Genomic DNA, 27,517 nt, shown 5'->3' with positions numbered 1-27,517 from the left:
AGAAGTGATACATAGCTTCCAAGAGTTGCTACCTCAACAGGTTCAGTCCAACCCACCAATTCTGACAACTACAAATGATATTCTAATTTGGAAGTGGGAGAAATCAGGAATATATTCTTCTAAGTCAGCCTATGATATCTTAATTGGAGGGGGGCGGATTAAATGGAGATTCAATAATTTATGGACAGCTAAGTGCCCTAGAACAACAAAAATCTTCATATTTTTAACACTCAGAGGAAGATTATTGACACAAGATATGTTACTAAAAAGGCATATACCGTGCCAGACGGGTTGTGTAATGTGTAATTCAGGACAGACTGAAACTGCGATGCATTTGTTGTTTACGTGTGGCTATGCAACCCGAGTTTGGTCATTACTTACTGCTAAGCTGGGGGTTTGCATTATGAAGTCGGGGTCGTCTATACAAGAAATATGGATTGCATCTTTGGAGGCTTTTAAACGTAGCAGGCCAGACACTAGAGCATATAGTGAAAAACAGTGGATAGTGTGGTTTCTGGGCACGACGTGGTCTATCTGGAAGGAGCGAAACAAGAGTGTGTTTAGAGGAAAGTCGGTACCACACTGGTTATTAGTTGATAGGGTAGTAAGTCAATGTGAACTCCGGTTCAAATTTTGTTGAGTTAAATTGATGTATATTACGTAGGGTATGATAGAGAGTTGTGGTAAATGACTACGTGGTCATTTCAGGGGGTGCGAGCTAGGGGAGGATCCACTGTAGCACAGGGGGGCAACTGGATTTTCAAAAATAGTACTAAAAATCTACTTTCACCTGAACTAACATTTTTGTTCTAAAGACCAGTGTTGTTCTACAAACCAGTTAGATCGTATTTTCCAGATCCATCCTAATCCATGTTGTTATCCCTCAATTAGACTTGGTTTAACATCGACATGACCCAATTATTAATTTTGCAGTTAATTATTGCTAGCCATGTCTAGATCAAAATTGAACAAGTGGAAATAGCAATGACAGTAACTTTGATCATAATGCTCAGCCACGTAGAACCTATTAAGAGCAATTCAATACACATATAATGGATATATATAAACATGGCAACAGTTCTCAACAGGGTTATCAACAAAGGATCGAGTAAGCAAGCATTGGAGAAAATCCCAATCTCATTTCGTACAAATTACCATCTGAATAGATCATGGGAATTAAATCTCAATTAGTTCCAAATCCCATCCATTGCATAAGCTCAATCGTACAATAATTAGGAAAAATAAAATAGCAGAGTGCTTATCTAACAAACATATGAGTGTATGACTAATTAGAAAAAAAAAATAACAAATTGCTAATCCATAAGAAAGCTATTCATGGCGTGGTTCCAAATAAGAGCTCGAGAGAGACGTGCCTCCTCTGGAGAAATTGGTCTTGGACTTGGACCCATTTGGCGGCCTTAACATTTGACGAGGCACCTTATATTGCGCAACCAGATGATAGTGTGATGTGGAGACACGAGGGCTCAATACTCCAATTCATCCTCTTTGTTGAGCGCTACGATCCATCTGCATTTAACAGAAGGTTCGAAACTTTACAAAGACAGACGGTTGGATTCCTGAACTTCCAGCTATCAAGTACAGAAGCTCAGCTCAAAGTTCCACTCAGCTATTTTTGTGCTGCCACTTTAGGTGAGCCCAACTAAGGAACTGTGTTGTTAGGCCACCTAGATCATTTCAACTTTAGTTCTTCAAGAATCTCTCCCTCGTATCATACAATATCGATACCAGAGAACTTTAAAAAAGACACAAGGTAAAGAGGGAGGATTCAAGCTATGAGGGAATCAAGAACCCCCCAATGAAATTGAATATGTGAATTACAAAATTCTTTTAGAAGAGACAAATAAGTGAGGTATTATAATCACAGCTCTTTCAGAAAGGGTTTAGTTATAACTTAATAAATAGTAAAAAAACAATTGTCATGGTTTAGTTCACTCTAATATCTAATATATGAAAATTGCATTAGTTATATTTTCTAATTTGAGCTCTCAATATCATGAAACTAACTTACACTTATCCTTATTTATATTTTGATGTGAAATATATTGAACAGATATCTTAAAAGAATCTAATGAGCATTTCAAAAATACCAATATATAGATTTTTATCCACACATAATTCATTTTTTTTCATGGGAGTTGTCATCCTAATTAGTTAAGAGTCATTTGATAAGTGAGGAAATCTAGAAGAAGAATTAGTTTACGGTGCATTTTATAAGCGAGTAGAAAAAGTATGATGTAACAAGAATTAATCTACGATGCAATGTTTAACACTAAATTGATGGTGCTGCTTAATTTTTGTATGTTTGACATTCAAATATTGTTATAGTCTGAAAATTTTAAACTAATAATTAACTAACAAATTATAAATTTCGTTTAATTAAGATTTTTAGTTAATCAAATGATGATTAAAGTATTAACATATTTATTTAAAACGAATTAATTTTTGTAAGTGTTAAATGAAATTAAACAAATTTAACTTTTAAAAATCTAATTGAGACGTTGGATTCGAAACAAATATTATATATATAACTGAGAATATAAAATTTTGCGATATGATTGTAAATAAGAAACTATAAAATTAATGATAATATTATTAAAAACCTGGAAGGAAATCAAGGAATGCATAATTAAATTTCTAAATCAAAACAACGAACATTCGAAATTCGTACAAATTTCTAAAATCGCAATTTCCTATCAATTTCGTTCTATTAGGCGTAATTATTTCGTAGATAATTCCAATTTGGAAACCTTTCTAACATTTCTGGTTTTTTATCAGCCGTTGGATTTTAATTCTGCATGAATCTTAAAGCCGACCCCCCCCCCCCCCCCCCCAATCCTCTTTTTAACTCCTTTCCCTTTCTTTTTTGAAAATCTTCATAGAAGCTAACGAAATCGTGAGGAGGAATTGAACTCTCGACTTTTGAGTACAACAACTCTAATTTTTTTTTTCTAGCCAACTGTGCTACCTCACCTTTACTTAACACCTTCCCCTCTCTCTCTCCCTGTCCACGGGGGGCCGCTCCTTTGAAAATCCATCGCGCTCTCTCTTGGCGCAGTTGTCGCTTGACCTACCCCTGTCCTATCCGTGGTGTACGCTTCGACCCCTGCTCGCTTAATTGCGTGGTCCGCGCACCTGCTCTTTGTCTTCTTTGACCCTTGCGTGAATTCCTCTCTCCCGGGTTATATAACCTCTCTCTCTTTGTTTTTGGGTTATTTTGCTCATGAGTTGAAAAAAATCTTGCTCCCTCTCTCTCTTTTCTGTTGCCATATTCTTGTTATTACCAAAATCCTAGATTTTTAGATGTGCCTTTTTCTTGTGATTTTGGCTGCTGGTGCATTCAGGTGGTTATCTAACAAAAATTAGCTCTAAATCTCACTCATTGCACAAGCTCAATTGTACAATAATTATGAAAAAATTAAAAAAAAATTAGCAAAGTGCTTATCTAACAAAAATATGAGTGTATGATTATTTAGAAGGAAAAAAAGCTATTAATGGTGTGGTTCCCAATAAGAGTTCTCGAGAGAGACATGCCTCCTCTCGAGAAATTGGTCTTTGACTTGGATCCACTTGCCGGCCTTAACATTTGACGATTATATTTCGAACTAACAACTACAGAGAAATTGAGGGCTGTGAGAGATTTCGCAAGCTAATTGATGGAGTATTGTGCCGACATGAGGGCTCAATTAATACTCCAATTAATTCATCCTTTTTCTAGTTAAGTACGGGAGCTCAGCTAATAAAAAATTGTATTGTTAGGCCACTTAGGTCATGCCATTTTCAATTCTTGAAGAATCTTGATCTAGTATCATGCACTATCGATACCACAAAAATTCAAAAAAGATATAAGGTAAAGAGTGCTGAGAGAGAGCGAAGAACCTCCCCGTTAAATTGCACATATGAATTACAAAATTATTTTAAGAGGCAAATAAGTGAGTTATTATGATCACAACTCTCTGAAAAAGGGACTAGTTATAACATAACAAATAGTAAAAACATAATTATCATGTTTAGTTCACTCTAATGTATAATATATGAAAATTGCATTACTTATATTTCCTAACTTGAGCTCTCAATATCATCTAACTTACTCTTATCCTTATTTATATTTTGATGTGAAATATATTGAACAGATATCTTAAAAGAATCTAATGAGCATTTCAAAAATACCAATATATAGATGTTTAATCACACATAATTCATCTTTTTTTCATGGGAGTTGTCATCCTAATTAGTTAAGAGTCATTTGATAAGTACGGAAATCTAGAAGAAGAATTAGTTTACGGTGCATTTTATTATAAGCGAGTACAAAAAGTATGATGTAACAAGAATTAATCTACGATGCAATGTATAACACTAAAATACTAAATTGATGGTACTGCTTAAATTTTTTTGTAATTCGATATTTGCATATTAAAATCTTGCAGAAAAGTAAAGGTTACATTTTTTATCATTTTTTTCCTATTCTTTTCAATATAAAAAAACTAATTTTCTTAGATGGTCTAAAATTTTTAAATTCAATGATTTTTTTATCTATCTAAAAATAGTAATAAACTATCAATAATTAGAAATTTCAGTTTTCCACAAGATTATAATGTATAAATAAAAATTTCAGTTTTCCTCAAGTAATATACATAGAACCAACGAATGACTTGAAATTGAAAAATAAAGTTGTAGCTCTTTTTGAAGTCAATGGACATATTTAGGCTATTATTCTCTCTTTTATGATAATTCGTAGAGTTTACACACACATTTACACATTTTATTCCTGCACATGCATAATTCAAACTCTTGTCCTCCTAAGAGGACTTATGCCATATATTTAGGTTGTTATTCGTGGCCTTCACGATGTGTATCAGTGTGTATCCATGAAAAAATCCAGTTGTCAAAATAAATTAAATATTAGAGACACAACATGCCGTGTCTGATACGTATCATATACGGTACAGAGCCTATTTAGGCGTATCTAGCTAGGTAGCATGGCATCCTACTATCGGCGTAATATAGCATGATTTTAGTTGCCATTAATTTCCGTAAGGCATCGACTTAATACTAACCTTTCATTCATATTGTAGTACAAAATCCGCTGCTATTTTGTGATTATACGATCCGAATCAAATGAAGTTGACATCGACGGTTTGGGTCTGATAAGGACGGTTTTGATCCTTCAAAAGAGTAACGCGTCAATGGTATAAGAGGAGGGTTCAAATGCCTCCATGTTTTTGTGCCTCCATCATGCCTCCATCTCTCTCCATCATTTTCAAAGTTCAAACAGTCGATCCGAACCGTTCAACCTAACCTCCATACTAAAATATGTTTGGAGACCAAATTTTATATTTTTAGAAAAAAAATTTACTATTTTCTTAGATAGGTACAAAATCAGTAAATCTGAACCATCTAAAAACAGTATTTTTTTACCTATCTAAAAAAATAGTAAAAAAATTCCTAAAAATATAAAATTTGGTCTCCAAACATATTTTAGTATGGAGGTTAGGTTGACCGATTCAGATCGACTGTTTGAACTTTGAAATGATGGAGAGAGATGGAGGCATGATGGAGGTACAAAAACATGGAGGCATTTGAACCCTTCTCATGGTATAATTGTTACTATAATAACTGGTACCAATGTGCATATTAAAGTTAAAAATAATCATTATTCAAACATTTTCAAAATAGATAGCATAAATTCTATCACAATTTGATTTAGTATCTATGTGAGGTAATAAATAATTGCACGAATTGAAGACAAACGTGGCATCAAGTTTTCTCACATCTCCAAAGTTCAAATTTCATGGCATAATTATATGATTTGTGTAAGGTCCAATAATATTAAGGAATGTGGGAGGTGTTTCACCCCACAAACTTTGAAATTATGTATTTTTCTTTTCTAAAATTCATAATATCTTTGAAATAATGTATTTCTAAAAAACTTCGAAATTATGTATTTTCATCTAAGCCCTTCTAAATTTAAAAAACTCACAAATTTATCCAATTTATAACCTTTTCTATTAAAAATCATTTCAAATTTATGAAATAACCAATTTGAAACAGACATTCTCTACTCCTTGATAGTAGAGGACAATGCCATCAATTTGTGACGTCTAGAGCACATAAGAGTAAATATATTAATAACAAAACAAACGAGATGCGAAGTATTCACAATCACAGCATAGCAAACTATAAAGATATAATAGACTTCGAGGATAGTACCATAAAAGCCACATCTAACCAAATTTCAATTTAGGCTTTAAAACTACACGCAACTACTTTTAACAGTAACAAACGATAACCGCAGGGCACTTGGAAAGTTTTAGGATATAGCAAGTAATCGATTGAAAGAATATAATAAATTAACATTATAAAAGAAGTTATAATTTGTTTAAACTACCTCCTCCATGTAAAACCCCATCGAGAGAACTCAAGAGAATTATCACCTCCACAAGATGATTTTAATCCGTTTCAAGCAATTACAGGTACTGTATAGACAAATTTGTACAAGTCTAGATTGAAATTCATCGTGGGACACACCTTCCTTGGTCGTATATTGCTTTTCTGATGTTAGCATGTGCTTTATTAAACAGTTTCAGGCAGCTTGAATTGTTGCACACCTAGCACCTGCATATAAGCAAGTATTAAAGGAAATTAAAACACGAGGCCAGCATTGGTGTTATGAGTGAGTTCATAGTAGGTAAATCGGTGTATATGTTTGAGCTCTTTTTAATTAGTAAAGAAGATGATATTTCACAGGAGAAAATACATACAACAGGAAAAACAAATAAAAGATTACAGAATCATAAAGTAAGAAGAATTAGGTAATATATATGAAAAATATAATAACATATACGCATGCCATTATTAATAATCATCCTACGGCATGTGTAAAAAGAATTGAGAAAATTTGAAACCCAAAAAGACCAATGTATGGTTTTGACGGGAACCACAAATTTTATCTGAACAAGGTGTTATTTCTATGGAAAACAGCAATATAATCAATTGTTAGTTCAAGAAACACCAAAACTCGTCATTTTTTAATAAACAATCAAGAGTTGTTGACATATTTGAAAATAACAGTTGTCTTTTAGGTTATTATGATGAACAATATTCTGTTAAATATTCACAAATTTGCTGCATTCTCCTGAGCTCCTTTTTTCCAATTTCTATTGAATTACAGCTTTTTGCAAGCTGGATATGGATATTATACTCAATATTTAATAAACTTGTTTTAAAGGAATTGTTCAGTTATTCAACCCAGGTGCAATATAATCATGGAATAAGTCATATTGACCAGAAATTTAATCACCATTGCAACAAGCAGCACAACCTTATCAAAATAAAACAAAAAATGATAATTGTCAATATAAAAAATCAATGGTAGGTTTGTTGATTATATGAGTAATAACAAATCCATCTATAATTTTACTTTCAATTTCGACAAATTTTGAAGCTAGTTGTCATGATTCTCAATTTAAGTTGGTTGTCAACATATCCCTTCACTATAATCATTTGATGGAGTCTATCTAGGCCATGTGTATTTGGGTCAGTTTTGCAAAAAAATGATTTTTTTTTTTAGCAAAACTGTAAATATTCTACATATATAGGCAAAAGTAAGCCCTAAATCAAAGTTAGTAGTTTGAATGTACCTGAAGTGCCGAATTTTGAACAAAAAGTAGGATTCCTGTTTTCGCAGGGTTAAATCCGTCCCACAGCTGCACCTGCACAGTAGCCGAGATGGCCTTCTTGGGTGCCAAGTCTGACACAGATATGGCTTTCTCCATGCGGCGAACCACGTGGTCATTTGGTAATACACGCCCGTTGTTCACTCCATTTGTGATGTCAGTCACAAGGCCGTTTTCATAATAAGCCACCATGATGTCAACCGACGCTTCAATTTTCATGTTAAGTTTCCCAGTGAAGGTCGCTTGTAGGGTTTCAGGTGTTGGCCGTTGGAATGTGACCTACAGATTTTGTGGTTATAGTATGTGTAGATTGTCAGGAGCTGGACCAAAATATTAGTAAAACAAAGAGACAGTAATAGAACAAATTAGCTATGTACTGAGTAGAAACATCAACTAAAGCAATTATAAGAGATTAGCTGTAAGCCTGTAACCCAACTTGATGAAATTTATTCAAAACATCATTAACAAGTTTTGTGTGGTATTAAATTGAATTTAATGGTATACATAAGAAACAACAGAGATGGTGACAAGAAAGGTTGAATTCTTGAAATCTAATCTAATCATTCACAAAGGTAAAAAGAATAATTCAAATTTAGACTAATGGCTTAAGACCAATATATTACAAGTTAAAAAATTGGACAAAATTGTTTAACATAACCTAGTGGAGTAGTGGATGATTATTTTGCTATTAAGAAATTATTATTAGTCATTTATAGAACACCACAAATATATTCTAATTGAACTTCATTGATTGTTGGTTATGGGTTACATGATATGATGTATTACATATTAATAAACACATAACTAGGCCTTGAAAACATTTCTGGAAATTCAAAGAAAAAAAAACATCTTAATTTTTCGGCTTTTATTTTGCTTTAGCAATGGAGGTCTGAATCAATAAAATGTAAAAAAATTGTTATCACAACATTGCTTGGCATGGTCAGATAATTCAGATGAATATGACTACTCCATTGGGGACATAAATCAAATTTAGGTATGACTCCACCATTAGTGAAAAAAAATGAAGTTCTTTTACATTGTATCCGAGGGCAATTACGGATAATATTCACATTCGTATAAACTTATTATATACACAGAAGGATCACTGAATTTCCTCCTACGTTGAATTAAAATCTGACCTGCATCGCTGGTGATGTGAATCTCGGTGCAGATCGGACGGTTTCTACCACCTTATCCAGATCTGTCCCCACGCACTCGGTTCTCCCTCCGATCACCACCTGAGGCGTGAACAACGTGTCAAGCCTCAAAGCCTCCACATAAGCCTTCTGTCTCACGGACCAAGCGCTGGATCCAAACGGATCCTTCCACCCGTTGTAATCCCAATAGTCCACGTGGAAGGCGAGAACCACCACGGGAGGGAGGTTGCCAGACACAGATTCCGAGTCCTTATCAGGTCGAGTAAGACGAGTCGCGATCGCCTCAGCGTCGGGTGAAGTGGCGCATCCCTGGGAGGAGAAGAGCTCGAGCAGGACCGGACCGAGGCGGCGCTGCTCCTCAGCCGTGAGGTCGGCTGTGGCGTTGGCATCCGGAGAAGAGGAGCGGCGAAGTCTCGATCTACCTCCGCTGAAGCACGTGAAGAAACGCGCCGCCATTGGAGGCGAGAGAGAGAGAGAGACAGAGGTGGCGGAGGCAGAGAGACACGAGGAGAGCGAAATACGGAAAGGAAAAGGAGGGAAACAAAATACTAGAAGCGAAAGGAGGTATGACGTGTTTATTTGTTTCCTTTTTGTCGAAAGATGTTCTGTGGATAAATCCTTGCAAACAATAATATCTCCCTGCACAATGCTCTCCTCACAAGTTGGGAGGTTAGGTCTACGATCCCACATAACAGCGTTTTAGATAAAATATGTTTACATGGAGATAGGTTCGGAAAATCATGAATCCATGGAGTAATGATTGAGTACGAATCCTCTGAGACATCTCATATTTTGCGTGACCGACGTGGCAGGTGCTTATTCGGGGATAGCGCAAGGGGCCAGTATTACTTGAGTTTCGAGATTCGTGTAGAATGTATTTGAGCATTTCAGATTTTCCCAAAGGTCACGCAAAATATGAGATATCTCAGAGGATGCGAATTTGGAATGCTTCTCGATGTTTCTATGAGAATCCGCTGCTCTCCACCCATAAAAATAGCTTCATACTATACTTAATCCCAACCGTTTAAATTCTTTCAACAGTCCAGATGCTAAATTTTCGGATCCCAAAAGTGCAGCAGAAAGACGAGCAAAAGCTTTGGACTGTTGAAAATATTTAAACTGTTGGGATGAAGAATAACAGGAATCTTCTTTTCTGAAGAAGAGCAGCGGATTTGAAACCCTCGTGTATATGCAGCATTTTCTGTCGGTGGGGTTTTTGTCCAAAGCCCTTTGGACAAAGGCATATCGAAAGCTATTCCAAACCGTCTGATTTTTCTTAAAATTCATGCAGACCGTTTGAATTCATGGAGTCACTTAAATTTATTAAGTTTAAATCATTTGGACGAATCTTAAAGCATAATGAACGGTTAAAGTTCAGCTTGGACGAGGCTTTGTCCAAAGCCGTTTGGACAAAACCCAATTCTTTTTCCGTACTTCATAAAGTGGGACCCAGTGTTCAGGATTAGTTTTTTTTTATTGGAATACAGAAGGGGCAGGTTCTCTTCAGTCCACGATGAAAACATACTGATATTCGGCCCCACCTGCTCAACTGTGCCTATGGTTTACTGGGTAGATAGTAGAGTAGGTCTTGGAATGCATTTCTACGCTTCGGTAGTGTAAAGTAAAACGTGGTAGTGGCGAAGGGGTTCCATATCCCCTATTGTAACTGAAATTTTGATATTAGATGAGAACTGTTTGATCAGAATCGGGACCGAAGTGGAATGCCCAGTGTTCCATTAATATGCGGGCCAAAGCAGATCGTACGGTCTGGATCTAAACACAAAAACTGAATTACTTTAGAGAATAGACTTTTGATAGGCGACGGTGTACCAGCTTGGATTTGGAGACATGTTTGGTCACCAGCCAACGCCAGCCTTGTTTTCCTTTTTAATTGATTTTTCTTTTCTAGCTGACGTGTATCTTGTAGTTTGTTTGTCAATTAATTCGCGATTTTGAAACTTAAAAAAATTTAATAAGAGACCTTTCGAGAAAATGACGCACCTGCTAAAGGTAGTTGGTACTTGGTTTTTATAGCACAATTTCTAATATTTAAGAATTTTTCTTCCTTTTTTTTTCTTTATATAGTTCGTAGTCGCAAAAGTTAATTATTTAATTGTTCAAACTATTGAAAAATTCATTGTGTTTTTTTAGAAAATATGAGAAGCAAGTTTTTTAAATTTAAACATTTATAAAATAAAATTCCAATCTAATTTCGAACTTTCAACCTGACAACTTTTCATACAACATATATTCTATTTGTGAATTTTGACCTTTACATTGATAGTTTCATATATTATATCTTTCATGACATACATGAAAATGATTTAATGCGATTGTTAGATTTAACTATTTTAATGCAAAGACATCACTTTAAAAACGGATAACATTAACAGTCCGAATTGAAGGTCTAAATATTGCTCAATATATAACACTAGTGGTTGTCATGTTCCCAACGACCAAATTTATAATTTATCATGAGAGAAACCAAAAAATCACCAAACTGAACTTGAGTTTTGCATGTTAATATTTTTGGGATTTAAGAATAAAAAATGAAGAAGCCACTAACCTTCAAAAAAAATAAAAATAAAGAATGAAGTCCAATAAATGATATATTTGGTACTCTGTTTACAACTTCACGTACAAGTAAATGCCATAGTCAGCAATCTGACATGTTGTATCCGATCCGGTTTAGTAATAAAAAGAAATATGATAAATAAATAAGTAATTCACATTTGAATGTATAAATTGAGGAATAATTTCAAAAGAGGAGGACGCAATTGCGACCAATATTTTCACACTGGTTTCACAATTTCACCTTACAAGATGATGTATGTTGTCACACTGGTCTTACAATCGGTTTCATGTTCTTTTGAAACTGTCCGATTTGTTTTACTATTTGTAAGTGCGGCTTCAATATTTATATATATCAAATACATATGAAACAATTCATACCGATTTGAATCCAATATCTATTAGACACTCTCCGCTCCCACGCTATTGATATAGAGGAGGGTTCAAATGTCTCCATTTTAAAAAGTTTTAATAACTCAAAATTTAAATTTTAAAATTCAAAATAAAACGTTGAATATGAACTACATCATTTTATCTATGCACGCCGCACGTGTAAAAAAATATAGCATTTCAACTTTGTTTTAGTTGTCATCTTGAACTTGTAAAAATGTATACTAATGTTGATAATTTTTATACGTTGATTTTTTAACTTATTGATTCGCATAAAAGCAAAATCAAAATGTGATAATTTTTTATAGGTACATAGAGAAAATAACATAGATCACATCTAACGGTTTTATTTTTATGTTTAAGTTTTAAAATTTGAAAGCATGATGAAGGCACAAAAATGAAGGTATTTTAACCTCCTCGTTAATATATAAAATATTGAAATCTTTTGATTGTGTTTGAATTTTTTATTTTTTATTTTTTTGAAAGCCCTAACAGCAGCTGCCAGGCAATTGTGTTTGAAGTTTATATGGCATTGTGTGCATTTCGGTTAAAGTTTGTGAAGCTCACATTTGGCCCAAATATATTTATGATCAGAATTTGAGTGCAGCGTCAGCGTGCCATTTAATACGTATCATGGATTAAAAGAGTAATTAAAAAGAGGAGGGTTCAAATGCACTCAAATTTTTGTGCACCCAAATGCATCATATCTTTCAAATCTTTTTTTTTCCGTTTTCAAAGTCCGAATAGTCAATCCGAACCGTTAGATGCAATCTATATATTAAGATGTGCTTGGAGACCAAATTTTATATTTTTTGGAATTTTTTTACTATTTATTAAGCCACTTTGAAAATCGCTGATTTTACATTTTCTGGACCATTAGATCAGCGATTTTTCAAAGTGGCTTAATAAATAGTAAAAAAATTTCAAAAAAATTCTAAAAAATATAAAATTTGGTCTCTAAGCACATCTTAATATATAAATCGCATCTAACGGTTCAGATTGACTATTCGGACTTTGAAAACAGAGAAAAAAGATAGGATGCATGTGGATGCACAAAAATTTGGGTGCATTTGAACCCTCCTCAATTAAAAATAGGTTAGTATTGGATCTATCCATTGATTTTCTTTCAAAGTAACTGAAATACGTTTGAATAAGAAAAATTTAGGTATTTATAGATTGATTATGTATTAAATTTTGTGTAATTTCAGTGTTATTTGATAGTTTATCAAGTCAACGAATAGAACTAGGGTGTTCTCAAGTTCACCAATGTTTTTTATGAACTCAACTCTAAAATATATTGGATTGATTTCAAATGACGAATTCAAATCGTTGCAATCTTTTAAACTTTCAAATTAATTTAGTATAAAGTCAAGTAGTCAAAATGAGGAGGGTTCAAATACCTCTCTCATGACTATGTTTTAAAAAACTTTAATAACTCAAAATTTAAAACATAAATGTCAAAATAAAACCGTTAAATGTGATCTATGTAATTTTGCTCATAAAAAATATCACATCTCATTCTTTTTTAAGTGAATCAATATGTTGAAAAATCAACGCCTGAAAATTATCCACATTAGTACATTTTTCAAGTTTCTGATGACAACTAAAACAAAGTAGAAATGCTATAAATTTTTACATGTACATAGATAAAATAATGTAGATCACATTCAACGGTTTTATTTTAACTTTTAAGTTTCAAATTTTGAGTTATTAAAGTTTTTAAAAATGAAGACATGATGAAGGCAAAAAAAATTGGCGGCATTTGAACCCTCCTCGGTCAAAATAGAGGGTATATAAATTAATTTTAATGCATTTATTTTTTTAATGTTTTTTAATACTTGACTTTATACAAAATTAATTTGAAAGTTTTAAAATTTTCACATATAAACGCATCAGTCGTAAGATAGATGGATTTCAACAGTTTGAATTGGTTGTTTGAAGCTATTCTAATAGGTTTTAGTGTTAAGCTCACAAAAAGACTTGGTGAACTTATGAATATCCTAGTTCTAAAGTTATAGCATACAATTATCAAATTCAACATCATTTGATAAATAGATAAAACTTAAATATAATTTCTTCATTTTCTATTTGCAATGATATAAATGCACTGTAAATCACTTTTCAATTATCAAATTTTAAAATTAGTACGATTAAAATTACATAGATAAAACTTTTAAATTATCAAATTTTCTATTTTTAAATTACACTTTAAAAACCAATAATTATAAATTCGACATCATTTGATAAATATATAAAACTTACATATAATTTCTTCATTTTCTATTCGCAATGATATAAAATGCACTGTAAATCACTTTTCAATTATCAAAATTTAAAATTATTAGGATTAAAATTAATAATTTTTTATTAATCCCTATTAATAAAAATAATGTCCTCTGTAGAACCCTTTCATGCTCTAAAATACTAAGTCTTTTCAGCTATCCAACTTGGGACTTTTGTTGACAGAAGTTGGAAATATCAAAGATTTATGGATGAGGGGATACAATGAGACAAGTGTGAGGCTATGATATTATGTACAATGCATATTAATATGTACTATGAATTAATATTTTAATTTAAAAAATTTAAATAGTCGATATAAACTATTTAACACGATATTTGTATAAAACTGTACTTAGAGACAAAATCTTACATTTTTTTTAGAATTTATTTATTATTATATTTTTTGAGAAATACTTTACTAATTTTTTTTTAGAAAAACGCTACTATCAGATGGTTCAAAATCTTTAAATCATGTGATTTTCTAGCTATCTAAATAATAAAAACTTTCTAAAAAAATATAAAGTTTGATCTCCAAGTTCATTTTTATATGAATATCGTGTTGAGTGGTTTGAATCTATTACTTGAAGTTTATAAATAGAGATATGAATTCATAGCAACAAACCATTCTTAATATTTTTTTTAAATATAAAAATAGACCGAAATTTTTAAAAGTACCATTTTTCCAAAAATAATAAACCAAAAGACCACGATTATGTGAAATTTTGAAAAATAGCATGGCTGGGTTTAGAAAATGCGGCCACTTTTCTAGTGACCGCATCTAGGGGATGCGGCCACCTTTTTTTTTTTTTTGCCTTCTCGTGCTGCAGTTCAATTTGAAGAAAAAAAAAGGTGGCCGCATCGCCTAGATGCAGTCCGAAAAAAGGTGGCCGCACCTAGGGAATGTGGCCATGCTATTTTTCGAAATTTCACATAATCGTGATCTTTTGGTTTATTATTTTTGGAAAAATGGTACTTTTAAAATTTTTGGAAAAATAGATGCTGATACGTTATGAACAGTTGAACACAATACAATTTGTTTTCACCCCTAATTAGTTTCCAAATCATATATATTATATACACGTTATTTGTATACTGAAATGACTTTTGATCAATATAATATAATTTCTTTAATGAATGTCAATGGTAGATACAAATAAAAAAATTTACATGCCAATAGCAATATGACTTTTCTATCAAATTACATTACAAGAAAAGTATTTTTGTTAATCGGATGAGCTCAAAATTGGCTCTGCCCCCACTTTATTGTTACAAAGCTGCTGTTCCTGATTTTTAACTACATAAAGGAATAATGATAAGAACAAAACATAAACAATGAATGCATATAACAAAACAGCAGACCTCAAACGTGCACAGATCTAAAATCAAAATTGATTTTCACTATAAAACGGAAGCATCCTGAATTTTCTGGTTAAATTGTTTTGTTGACAGAGAATCCTATGTAAACACACATAGGAATCCAATGCATCTCTGCCGATCTCCAGTTGAGAGGGTAAAAATTATAACAGAGTAGTTTAGACTTCATGCAGCGCACGAACTATATACAGCGCTGTTTTGATTTTATAATCTGTGCTCCGCATGAAGCGAAAATCACTCTGTTATAAATTTTACTCGGACAATTACCCTGTTATGTAACCAAAAAAAAAAAAAAAAAAAAAAAAAAAATTACCCTGTTAGCATAACTGGAGAGGATCCGAAACTTGAGGCAACAAAAATCCGAATGGCTTACTTAGTAAGCTACCGACATGACCAGTAAACCACCGACCTATCCTTGTATAGATCCGAATCCGTCTCCAGTTTATCCATACACAACTTGCCACGTACACCCTTTCCTTCTCTAACGGCTAGTTGCTGCTATCTCCAGATTTCAACACGTGTCCTTTTGGACACGCGGGAGTCCGATTAATGACCATCCGATCCACGCGGTTGGCCAGCGACCACGCGCTTGCACTGGGCGGGAACTTAAAAAATTTCAATTTGATTTTTTTGCCTGTCCGCTTAAGTGCCATAATAAAAACACCAGAATAACTCCCAATAGATCGGCACCGTTAAAATTTGCTATAAGATTCACGCTACGATTAGATTAGCAGCCCAGATTTTTCACGTTATTGGTGTGTATCTATTCCAAGTGAGCAAAGCAATTTCACGCTAATTGGGTAGAGATAATTCGCCAATTACGACCCGTTTTGGAACTTCGGCGGCGGTTCCAGGTCTTTCCATGAAAGGCCCCTCAGATATTTTTATATTATTTATTACACCAATGAGGTCCTTTATATAAACTTACGAGGTCAATTACACGCACCAGTCGTTTTCACACACCACACACACACACACATCACAAAGGGGGAGCAGCGAAACAGGAAGAAAGATTTCATTTTGAGAAGAAATTTCTCTGTTTTAAAGGTACTTGACATTACCCCAGTTCATCTCTTTCTTGTTTTTGTTTCGATTTTGCATCCCTCTTGTGATTAGTATATCTCTTTATCTAATTTGTAAGCTTTAATCGTGAGAAATGAATAGCGAGGTTTAACTCTTTTGATTAATCTCTCTTTATTTAGTTTGATTTGAACGAATTATAGCTCTAATATTGAGCAGTGTACAAAATTCAACTGAGATGTAAGCGCGCTGATCTTTCAATTTCTTCTTTCTTCATTCCAGGGTCTAGTCTACAGGAAACCAAATTTGAATTTTTGTGTGAAGCATTGTTAAAATATGGCAATTGGGCACATTGATCAGGAGAAATCGTTCCAATTAGTTCAAAATACGAGGATTCTGGGGAGGAAAAGGATTGTAGTTACACAAGATAGCTTCAATTGCTCAGGTCTCTTCTCTCCGGTTACTTTCCCACAGAAGCGTAGGAGTCGGAGGCCTCAAATCGAGAAATTCAACATGCTCGCATCATTACCCAAAGATATGCTGGTAAATGTTAATTCCTTAAAACTTTTTTTTAACTAAAAGTTATCTTATTTAGATATCTGGTGTAATGTTTTGTTCTATTAATTATTTCAGGTAAAGGTTTTGTGCAAGGTGGATAGTAGTGATTTGGGGCAGCTGCTTTTGGTATCTAAGACAGTTAGCGAAGCGGTATGTATTACTTCTTTTAATCAATATAAACATTTCTTAGAAGGAACAGTTATTCGGTGACCTTACCAAATACCAAATTGCTCTGGTTTATCATAAGGTGTCAATTGTTTGACAGGCCTGAGCACCATGCATTTAATTAAGGCATTACGGGGACATGTCTACCGGCTAACTTTTTTTGGCACCAAATTAATTGGTAATATGCCAACTGATGAGTTCAACATGGTACCAATCACCTACATTTGGTTCTAACCACACCAATCAATTCAAAATTGAGTTTGTAATAGTTGTTTTGAACAATCTGTTGCTTTTAGAAGTGAATATATATAATTTTCAGTGGATACATTTGTACCAATTTTGAGTTAGCATCTAAAAGCATTTTCTTTTCCCTTGTAGGCTTTGATTGCCAGGAAAATACATCATTTGTACAGCACTCCAACAAAACGGACCTTTAAGTGGCTCGATATTTCTGATAATAACGAAGATGCCCCTAATGCGCCAATGCAACACAGGGTTGCAAGGTCACGAAATGATGGTAAAAACTTGGCTAGTCTTGCGGTCGATCTTTTCTTAAACTATGATGAGTAGAGGTGTGTATTTGTAAATTGTTGTAAACATTAGAGAGCATATGTATATGTTTTTTTTCCACAGTGTAGGTTTATATTTAGGAAAGGTTTGCTGTTGTACTTTATGGAATTAGGTTTGCTTCAATGAGATGATTGAAGAAGTCTAGTACATTCGGTACCATAGTTAGGTAGGTATACAGTATAGAGATATAGTAGGAGAGATCTCTGATCTTGTCTTGTGTTTAAGTTATTTTGTGTAGCAATATGACATGTGCTCATGTAAGGCAGTGTTTATGGAATATTTAAGAATGCTTTGTTTCAATAAACACATGGACTGATTTTGAATTTTTTGTACTTCAATATAATGTTTTGTGAATCTTTTCTCCAATATTTTCAACATTTTAGTGATTTTTCATTCAATCCGGTAGTATTCAGAGATGCAATTTCACTATAGATGCAAATTTCGAGTTGAGATCCGGTTCGATTTTTATATTTCAGGTATTTATGACATTGCACAAATCATAATAAAAATTAATGCCTCAGGTGATTGTCTGTATGAATCTAATGACATAAGTGTGGGACCTGGCTGTCAGCCACTGCAAATCAACTGACATGGGGTTTAATGTACAGATAATTTTCCTCCATATGTCAAGATCAAGACATACAATGTTTTCAGTTTTACTGGTGGACCATATCGCCGAATTTTCCTCCATATGTCAAGATCAAACACCAACATTTATTCTTCTTCTCTCTCTCTCTAGGCCTAAATCATTTAACCTTCAAGGAGACTATGGCTGGATTCAGCTCCCCTGCAATAGTACTGACATATCATCAGATAGTCTAAATCATTCTAAGCCGTCCATTTTTAATTATATGGTTCGGTTCGAGTTAGATCATGTAAACTATTTCATTGGAGTTGGATGAGAGACCATGCCACTTCCCAACAACTGCATGTTCTCCTGTTTCCATTGATTGTATCTTTCTTTCTTTTGATATGTGATAAAGACCTTATTGCTTTAAATGGCCCCTCAAACATAGGACATAACCTAGCTAGTCCTTCTATTTGATGAATTATATTATTTTATCTGAACTTTATCATGATCCTAACTTCCTAAGATATAAACAATGAATTAGGTGGTTTTTGAAGCCATTAAAAAGTATTATTTATAATAATATATTACTAGCTTGAATGATGAAGAAACCTACTTAACTAGTTTGAGATGACTGGTACAAGTTGTTTAATGTATACTCATTCTTCAAGAAAGAAAAAGAAGCCAATTATTCCTATATAAAAATGTTATTGGACAATTTACCAATTTTTTTTTTTTAAACTAGACTGAGGCTATGGTATTATGCATAGTGCAGATTGGTTCATAATATGAACCAATTTTTATGCTTTCAAAGTCTAATCATACAATCTGAACGGTTCAACATGATCTTCATATGAAAATTTACTTGTACATCAAATTTTACATTTTTTATAATTTTTTTTACCATATCTTTAAATAGGTAGAAAATGAAGATATGGATATCATGTTGTAAAAAATATTATCTCCATACTTGTTACATTTAGCTAGGTAGAAAATGAAAATATCTCCGGATTGTTTACTATTTTTTTATATTTTTTATATAGGTAGAAAACAATAATCAATAACTAATTTAGCACAGAAGCAATAAACAATCATACAGCTACCAGCTAGTAAATTTCATGATAATGTTAAATAAAGTACAATGTGTGCAATATAACAAATTTGTGGCATTGTGTAATTCATAAGAAAGGGTACAATAACACACAGCAACAACCCAATTAAATGGTTAGTTGCGACAAATCAAAAGCATTTTTGGTCCCCTGGTACTATTTCTCCAATTAAAATGCATGCATGTCTCTCTTTCCACTTTCTTGTAAATTAGAAATTAATCATAGGTCATTCTTGCCAAAGGAGAAAAATAAATGGAGCTGAATCTAAGTTATTTTGTATCACTTCTATGTGGTGTTTTGTGTACCTAGCTAGCAATTGGATCCAAAAGTATATGCCATGTCTGATAAAACTAGTAACATTTGCTAACCAAGCAGCTGTTAAGCTGTATAGTCAATTATTTTACATTAACACTGATATCTTTGCTTGCCGTATGGCCATTTTTGTTTAAGTGCGGTAATATATAAAAAATAGGCAAAAAGTTGGAAGTAGTATTAACAGAAAAAATTAATTTAATTAAGCATTTTATTTGAGACCTTTTTAACTTCTAATAGCAAAAAGAGCTTGCTATTAGAATGCTGACATTAAAAAGAATACAAACATTGTAAAAGGTTAATTGCTAGCATTGCAAATACTTGCTAAAATAACCATTATTAAAATGAAAAATGCATGGGACATCCAAATATCCAATGGCCTCAAACTTAAAATAATTATACAATTATGTCCTATACTGAAAATTTTGCCCCTTAGTTTATTTTTTGACTTTGTTTCTGACCACCAGTGAAATTCAAGTAAATTGTTGGAGTCCATAAAATTGTGAGGTATACAAATTAGGAGTAGAACTAGGGTGCTCTTAACCTCACCAAAGTTTTGGTGAGCTTAACTCTAAAACTTATCAAATCGATTTTAAATGACGAATCCGAACCGTTGAAACCCGCCTACCTTACGTGTGATGCATCTACATGTGTAATTTTTAAATATTCGAATTAATTTAGTATAAAGTCAAGCGGTCAAAAAACGTTCAAAAATGAATGCACTAAAATTAATTTATTAACCTTCTAATTTTGACCGCTTGACTTTATACTAAATTAATTCGAATGTTTAAAAATTTCATATGTAGATGCATCACACGTAAGGTAGGCGGATTTCAACGGTTCGGATTCGTCATTTGAAATTGATTTTATAAGTTTTAGAGTTAAGCTCACCAAAACTTTGGTGAGCTTAAGAGCACCCTAGTTCTACTCTACAAATTAGACTAAAATACTTGACCTTAGATTATCTCATGTAGGGACAAACATCTTTTGGCTAGGTAAAGGTGGAATAATAGAGAGGAATGAATCTGTGCTCTGAAAGTAAAGTGCACTCTAGTCCCATATGATAAGACTTTGGTAAAGGCACTTTTATGAAATCTCAATCTTTTGACTCCTATTCAATATCTAGCTTGATTTATTCACTGTTATTTTTTATGTAGGCTAAAAAAAATTACCATGCAAAGACAGATAGTGATAACTGCAATCTTACAAGTACATTTTTTATCTGCTCTTCAAAAGTATATTTTATTATTATTTTTCAAATATTTATACCAGATAACAAAAAATATTTATATCTTTTGAATATTATGTATAAACAATCTATTATAAAAATGACTATGTTATTATTAAAAAAAAAAAAAATTGTTATCAGGTATAAATATTTTTTGAACGTATAAACAGTGTAAATAACAGGTGTACAAAAATTTCTTTGACTGTTGACTTAAATAACATAAACAAAAAAGAGTTGATCTATCGTTTAATATAACAAAATCATCTCAAACTTTCTCTTATTACATTTAAAAATGTCAAAAGTAAATAAGCAAAAGTATCTGTTTCATCTATTTGTTTTGCTTTGATAAACAACAATACATTTCAAATTCTCAAAGACCTAAAGAATACATCACCATTTATTCTTGAATCACTTCTAATTAATTTTTAATATATGATCCCATGCACGTGTGAACTTTATTGGCATGATATAACCCTTCTTGTTATACCCTCCTTTAATTCATCATGTCACCTTCTTCCACTATCTCAATCTCACAAATGGAATCATCACATAAAAACCAAGAAGCAATATCAACTAAAGATATTCACCACATTTTTTCAATAATTCTCACAACTTCTCTATTGGCCTTTCTCTACTTCCCAAGACCCCTAATATCTCTTCTCATATCTCCTTCCTTTCTCTCTTCTCTTCTTCTAATCTTCTCACTCTTTCGATTTGGTTCGACCCCGTCTCAACCAAACCCACAACCTAACACAAATCAATCCCTTTCCTTTCATGAAACCACAGAGGAAATTAAGGATGTTACACCAACAGCGATGTGTTGGAGTTTCATATCAGATCAACAATTCTTCGATTTTGCAAGGCCGCTTGATATAATATATGAAGAGTATGAAGGTGAAGAAACAGAATCTGAAAACTCAATCGAAGAAAAGGATTCCGAAACTTCCAAAGAAGGCAATGGGTTTGAAAGATGGTTGGAATATGCAATGTGGTTGTCAGACGATGACGATAAAAAGCAGGAAATCGAGGAAGATGATCAATTGATTGAATTTTCATTTGGTGATGAAGAGGACAATTTAATCGAGCTCGATTTATCGCGGTATCAAATTGAGGATATAAAGCAGGAAAAGGTGGTTGGTTTTTAGATATTAATTTCTGCTTGTTTTTTCATTTTACTTTCTAATTTAATTTTTTGGTCTGCTAGTTTTCCATAAATAATGATATACCATAGTATATATTTAATACATATAATCGGACATAGAGGGATTTTTCTTGGTTTGGAGATTTTGTTTGAGGTTGAAATTCTATTTTTATTTTTTCTTTCTTCCTTTTGTACAATTTAACAGTATATGTATTTTTCATAACAATTGTTTATAGAGTTCTGATTAATTTTCTTTTATGATTGTGAGATGCAACTTAATTAACCCCCCTCTAAAATTTTACAAGATGAGTTGCTCAAACTATATTATTATTTTGTTTGTAGTCTTATACTGTTGATTTTTCATATTGTAAATTATAATTGTGAAAAAATAAGAAGAAAACTTGGACCCTCCTTCCAATTTTGGTGAACAGCCCTTCAAAAATCCTCATTACCAATGTCTCCCTTAAGGGGCCTTGGTGCAAATATTCTTCCATATATTGGGCTCTTGTTATTAATTTAAATATTATGAGGGGTGTTGCAGAAAATGCACACTTAAAGCAGAAGTCTGAATATTAGGATCTATATGTTACAAATTTAAGCCTATTATACATACAAATTTTAAATTATATCTGACATAAGAAATCAAATATCGGTCGTACCGGCATGTCATCTCATAAACGTTAAACGCTATAATATAGATATAAAAAAGGTGTAACGGTCAGATGAATTTTAATAATAGATATTAATGCACTTAATTAATGTGATAAAAAAAAGGGATATGGGTGCCTGTTACCCACCAATATGAAATCTCTAATTTATTTTAGTTATATAATATATAAGGGAGAATTTCATATATAACACTCAAAAACTGTGAAATTACGTATTTACCATTCAAATTTTTGTAATTACATATTTACCATCTAAAAATCTAATAACTCACATATTTATCCAATATAACTTTAGTATATATCAAATGAGGAGGGTTCAAATGCCTCCATTTTTTGTGCTTCCATCATTCTTCTATTTTTAAAAACATCATTCTTCTATTTTTAAAAACTTTAATAACTCAAAATTTAAATCTTAAAATTCAAAATAAAACCGTTGGATATGAACTACATCATTTTATTTATGCACGTGTAAAAAAATATGGCATTTCAACTTTGTTTTGGTTGTCATCTTGAGCTTGTAAAAATATATACTAATGTAGATAATTTCTAGACGATTTTTTAACTTATTGATTCACATAAAAACAAAATCAAAATGTGATAATTTTGTATGGGCACATAGAGAAAATAACATAGATCACATCTAACGGTTTTATTTTGATGTTTAAGTTTTAAACTTTGAGTTATTTAAGCTTTTAAAAATGGAGGCATTTGAACCCTCCTCATATCAAATATACCCAAAACTCAGATTAATTATGTTTAATTTTTTTAAAACTATAATTAATCAAGAATTAACTTAGCACCCTCTCTTTCTTTCTTTAGAACCGTTCTCCTTTATATCCAATATAAAAAATTAAAAATAGATATTCCAAACTGAGCTAGTAACAAAGCACATATTCTCAAACTCAGTTACTACTTTGATAACGGGTTGTGATATCAGCATCAAATTCAGCTAGAAAAGTTTAAGTAGTTACCTTGATTTTAGACGATCAAGCTGGTGTTGGAATCTTTATATCGAGTATGTTACTCCTTCTCTCCGAGTTTAAGTGGAAGAGACGAGATAAGAAGAGAGTTTAAACGAAAATGAGAAGTTACGTCAAAAAAGACAGAAGGAAAATCTGTGCGCAAAAGAGGAAGGGAGCAGAGAAGGAGAAGAGACTAAATGACTTATTAATTATATTTTATATAATCTTAAATTTAATTAATCTCAATTTTTGATTAATTGGATAAATATGTGAGTTATTAGATTTTTAGATGGCAAATATGTAATTATAGAAATTTGGGTGGTAAATATGTAATTTCACAGTTTTTGAGTGGTATATATCAAAATTCTCCCAAATAAATAATGCCATTGTTAGTGTTAGTAAATTTTTAATTCAAATTTTACCAAAATCTTAAAACAGATTATAATTTTCTAGTACTATACATATACAGTTCTTTTTCAAGACTGAGAAATTGATGATCTGGACCGGTACTGGACTGGGGTAGCCTGGTACTACTTCTGAGCTGGTTTCCTTCACTAAGACACAAAATTATTGAAAGATGAAAAGTTTGTTGAAGCCTTGAAAAGAAGGTATTCATGGATATGAGACATGTCAGATAAAGATATTTACAAAGCTGTTTCTGCTTCACACAACGCACTAGTCGTACACTTTTTCATTTTGTCCTTATTGATCGTCCACTGCGTGAAGTCAAACTAGCTCTTTAAATATGTGTATTCACGTTGGATGTAACATTGAAGCTTTAATATATATAAAAAAAAAAAAAAAAAATTTTGGTTGTAAGCCCTTAGGGGATTTCATTTAACATCAGAGCAAATTTCAAGCTTGTTCCAGCGTAAGTATTCTTATTACATAAAGATAGTATCTTATACATTGAACTACTTGTAAAATCTTTTACTGCTAAAAATTAAAGAAAAGAGGGAAAGTAAAACCAGTAGTTACGAAATATTCAGTTCGCGTCATATTAGCAAGTCAATTGGTCCATTCATTCTCTTCTCTTGATATGCAAACATAGCAGTTGAGCGAGTGTGACTACACCATGTCAACACCGCCTAGAAGAATGCGCACCTGAGAGGCACTGAATCAGACCGGACCATGACAGTCACCACTTCAGCCGAGGAGGCATTGGATCAAACCGGATAGGAAACTGAATCAACCAGACCAGGATAGTCACCACTCAGCCGAGAAGGCACTGAATCAAACCAAGCCGGGAGCTGAGTCAACCGGACCAGGACAGTCACCTCATAGGAGGCCACCACAGTGGAAAGAGACAGAAGGAGAGGAGGAGGGGAGGAAGGAGGAAGAAGAAAACACATCATCATTATCACCATCGGCAACAACCACATCAACACATACCTTATTTATATATAGTAAGCGGATCGAAAAGCGATGATCAAATCCGTTAAACGGAAGCACCTGCTCGGTTGGAGTAAGACGAGACGGACCGATGAGCGGTGGCTAGATCTGTTGGACGGTAGCATCTGCTCAAAACGTGAGACGGGGCATTGAGTCGCGACGGAATTATCCGCTCGAATGGAGCGAGTCGAAGTGAACCGGGCGGACGAAGGGAGAGGCAGAGGTGACAGGGCGGGGCGGAGAAGCGAAGCGGACGGACGACTCTTCAACCTTCGTTTTCAAAATCTCTTTAATTATTTAATGGAGGTGGAGCGGAGTGTACGAGGTTGGAGCGGAATTTACGAGGGCAGTCTCCTATTATATAAAAAAAGAAGTTCATGCAAGGTAATTCTCATAATTGAACCAGGTTTTGTTTTGCCTGTATTATGACACATCTGTGTTAGGTGGTGTTTTAATTGAGTAATGATGATCTAGTTTAGAAAATGACTTATCACGCGCTTATTTCTGTTGGAGCTTAGATATTATTTTTCATGATGATAAAATAAATTTCTTATGTATTTGCTTTTAAGTAAGCAGTATACAATTTTAGGTTTTTAAGTAAAGAGAAAAAACAAAGCAAGCAATAGCTGTTTGCAAGCTTTTTTTTAGTTAAAAGTCTTAATAGGTGGAAAGAGATCTCATTTTTCTTTTTTATTTTAGATCTTTCTTTTCTGAAAAGGAATTTGGAATTTGCAATAAAAAGAAAAATAAACATACAAAAAAATGGGCCATTAAGGCCCAAATAAACGGGGTTTTTGCCAAGGACTGAATTTCTACAAAATGAAGATATCCAAAAGAAAAGAGGAAAAAAACATGAGCAAAATAAAACAAAACAAAACTAGCTAGAAACGGATTAACAGAAAAAAAAAAAAAAAAAGTGAAAACAAAAAAGAGAAAAAGAATTCATCCTTTGGCATTAATTATGTGGTCCGCTTAAGTTGTTACTTGTCAATTGCTAGTTTGCTACTGTGAAATGGGTTCCACTCATCTCCTAACAAACACCACCACGCTATGAATTCAGATTTAGTTAAGCACTTGATCTGGTAGAATGAAATCTAGACTGTTCTTTTTAATCTGGAACGAATCTTGAAAACCCATATGCATCTAAGGTAAGTCCGAAATAAAATCGCTCGGCATAAGCGTCGAATCGATTTTCGACGAAATCAAAAAAGCATATCTGGTAGAATCGTAACTATAGAATACGACCCTAATCGAAATGCATACATTTGTCTTATACACTACGGGGATGGTGAGAAGAGATATATTTTACATCTCAGAGGGGAGCTAGAATTGGAGATACCATTGCTTCTGGTACAGAAGCTTTTATATCAATGGGAAATGCTCTACCTTTGAGTGCGGTTTGAACTATTGATTTACGTAATTGGATAAAGAGAAACATGAAACAAGGATCTAAACCAATAATTTTTTTTTCCTTCTAATATACATATTTTTTTTAGTATTCATGAAACAGGGTGACAAAAATTTAAGAGAAAGAACAAAAAGTCCATAACTCAAAAGAAAATAATATTAAGCCTTAACGGCTTCCACGGCCACAAAGCGTCTAGTGTCAGCCTCCGGGGTGGCCCCAACCCGAAAGAGCAATATGTCGAGACTTCCTACGCTGAAAGAGATGAAGCAACCAAAATGGTGGGTTACAAATGACCCAAAATTCGTACCGACCACACACTGCCATCCGGGCCCATACATGTTGTCAAACTCCTGCAATGATAATTGCACATGATTTGTTAAGAAAAAGGCACAATAATATGTTAATAATTAGTATATTCGATTAAGAGAAACGATTGTTGAGAGAATCGATCTAGGTTATGTACAACAAGTATACCAAAAGTGCTATAAGATTATTCACATAATTATTATTCATTTTGAAATTTGAACATATTAAAGAAGCTATATCAAAGTTACATGTTGTTTCTTTAATTATGGTTTTTGCTGGGACCCACAATACCTTCTTGATGAAACGGGCTATGGCAGTAGCATCGGAGGCCTCAAACTCATCGAGGGCTTTCCCTGCAAACTTGAGTGCGTCAGTTTGCATCGTCTGAAGCATGTCGGTTTCTCCTATTACTGCCTTGGATTCCAGCATTTTCTCACTCTTTTTTGTATATTTATACTTCTCTGATGGCTATGCCGAAGGAGGGGTGTGCTTTATTCCCGTGTTTGATCAAAAAAAAAAAAAGTGTATGTTTGCTTAGGTTTCTCTTTATTGTGGGTATTTTAAGATATGGGTTTGTGTGTATATATAAGTTCCAAGAGGTAAGGAAACATGAAGAGTCATCATCCATTCCCATGAATACT

General features: G+C 33.1%; 3 protein-coding genes across 5 annotated transcripts; 1 reads left to right on the top strand and 2 right to left on the bottom strand.

Annotated features, from left to right (window-relative positions):
* Positions 1 to 6,334: 6,334 nt before the first annotated feature.
* LOC144552853 (uncharacterized) lies at positions 6,335 to 9,436 on the bottom strand. The gene is made up of 3 exons (XM_078300864.1): positions 8,834 to 9,436; positions 7,659 to 7,973; positions 6,335 to 6,633 (listed from the first exon to the last, which is right to left on the bottom strand). Exons 1-3 carry the CDS (start codon positions 9,305 to 9,307, stop codon positions 6,592 to 6,594), a joined length of 831 nt encoding a protein of 276 aa, XP_078156990.1. The 5' UTR covers positions 9,308 to 9,436; the 3' UTR covers positions 6,335 to 6,591.
* A 6,931-nt stretch (positions 9,437 to 16,367) lies between these two features.
* Positions 16,368 to 18,105, top strand: LOC144552851 (F-box protein At1g61340-like). 3 transcript variants are annotated; one of them, XR_013511248.1, is made up of 5 exons: positions 16,368 to 16,516; positions 16,772 to 17,032; positions 17,123 to 17,197; positions 17,591 to 17,993; positions 18,045 to 18,105. XR_013511248.1 is itself a non-coding variant. In XM_078300860.1 (4 exons), exons 2-4 carry the CDS (start codon positions 16,826 to 16,828, stop codon positions 17,780 to 17,782), a joined length of 474 nt encoding a protein of 157 aa, XP_078156986.1. In that variant the 5' UTR covers positions 16,368 to 16,516; positions 16,772 to 16,825; the 3' UTR covers positions 17,783 to 18,105. The 3 variants fall into 3 exon arrangements, 2 of the variants coding, with proteins under 2 accessions (XP_078156986.1, XP_078156987.1); XM_078300860.1 differs by having other exon boundaries at positions 17,591 to 18,105; XM_078300861.1 differs by having other exon boundaries at positions 16,406 to 16,516; positions 16,786 to 17,032; positions 17,591 to 18,105.
* An 8,578-nt stretch (positions 18,106 to 26,683) lies between these two features.
* Positions 26,684 to 27,305, bottom strand: LOC144552852 (uncharacterized). Its single transcript, XM_078300862.1, has 2 exons — positions 27,168 to 27,305; positions 26,684 to 26,920 (listed from the first exon to the last, which is right to left on the bottom strand). Exons 1-2 carry the CDS (start codon positions 27,303 to 27,305, stop codon positions 26,729 to 26,731), a joined length of 330 nt encoding a protein of 109 aa, XP_078156988.1. The 3' UTR covers positions 26,684 to 26,728.
* Positions 27,306 to 27,517: the final 212 nt, after the last annotated feature.

Source organism: Carex rostrata, chromosome 4 (assembly GCF_964058835.1).
Source record: "Carex rostrata chromosome 4, lpCarRost1.2, whole genome shotgun sequence".
NCBI lineage: Eukaryota > Viridiplantae > Streptophyta > Magnoliopsida > Poales > Cyperaceae > Carex > Carex rostrata.
The sequence above is the reverse complement of the archived record's forward strand: the minus strand, read 5'-3'. Positions and strand labels throughout refer to the sequence as shown.

What these genes read in the sequence shown, in the direction of transcription:
- LOC144552852 (XM_078300862.1), bottom strand. Translation starts at nt 27,305, where the DNA reads ATGCTGGAATCCAAGGCAGTAATAGGAGAAACCGACATGCTTCAGACG. An exon ending in TAGCCCGTTTCATCAAGAAG is followed by an intron (nt 26,921 to 27,167) that starts GTATTGTGGGTC and finishes TTATCATTGCAG; the next exon opens with GAGTTTGACAACATGTATGG.
- LOC144552851 (XM_078300860.1), top strand. Translation starts at nt 16,826, where the DNA reads ATGGCAATTGGGCACATTGATCAGGAGAAATCGTTCCAATTAGTTCAA. An exon ending in CATTACCCAAAGATATGCTG is followed by an intron (nt 17,033 to 17,122) that starts GTAAATGTTAAT and finishes TAATTATTTCAG; the next exon opens with GTAAAGGTTTTGTGCAAGGT. An exon ending in CTAAGACAGTTAGCGAAGCG is followed by an intron (nt 17,198 to 17,590) that starts GTATGTATTACT and finishes TTTCCCTTGTAG; the next exon opens with GCTTTGATTGCCAGGAAAAT.
- LOC144552853 (XM_078300864.1), bottom strand. Translation starts at nt 9,307, where the DNA reads ATGGCGGCGCGTTTCTTCACGTGCTTCAGCGGAGGTAGATCGAGACTT. An exon ending in TCACATCACCAGCGATGCAG is followed by an intron (nt 7,974 to 8,833) that starts GTCAGATTTTAA and finishes CAAAATCTGTAG; the next exon opens with GTCACATTCCAACGGCCAAC. An exon ending in TTCAAAATTCGGCACTTCAG is followed by an intron (nt 6,634 to 7,658) that starts GTACATTCAAAC and finishes GCTTATATGCAG; the next exon opens with GTGCTAGGTGTGCAACAATT.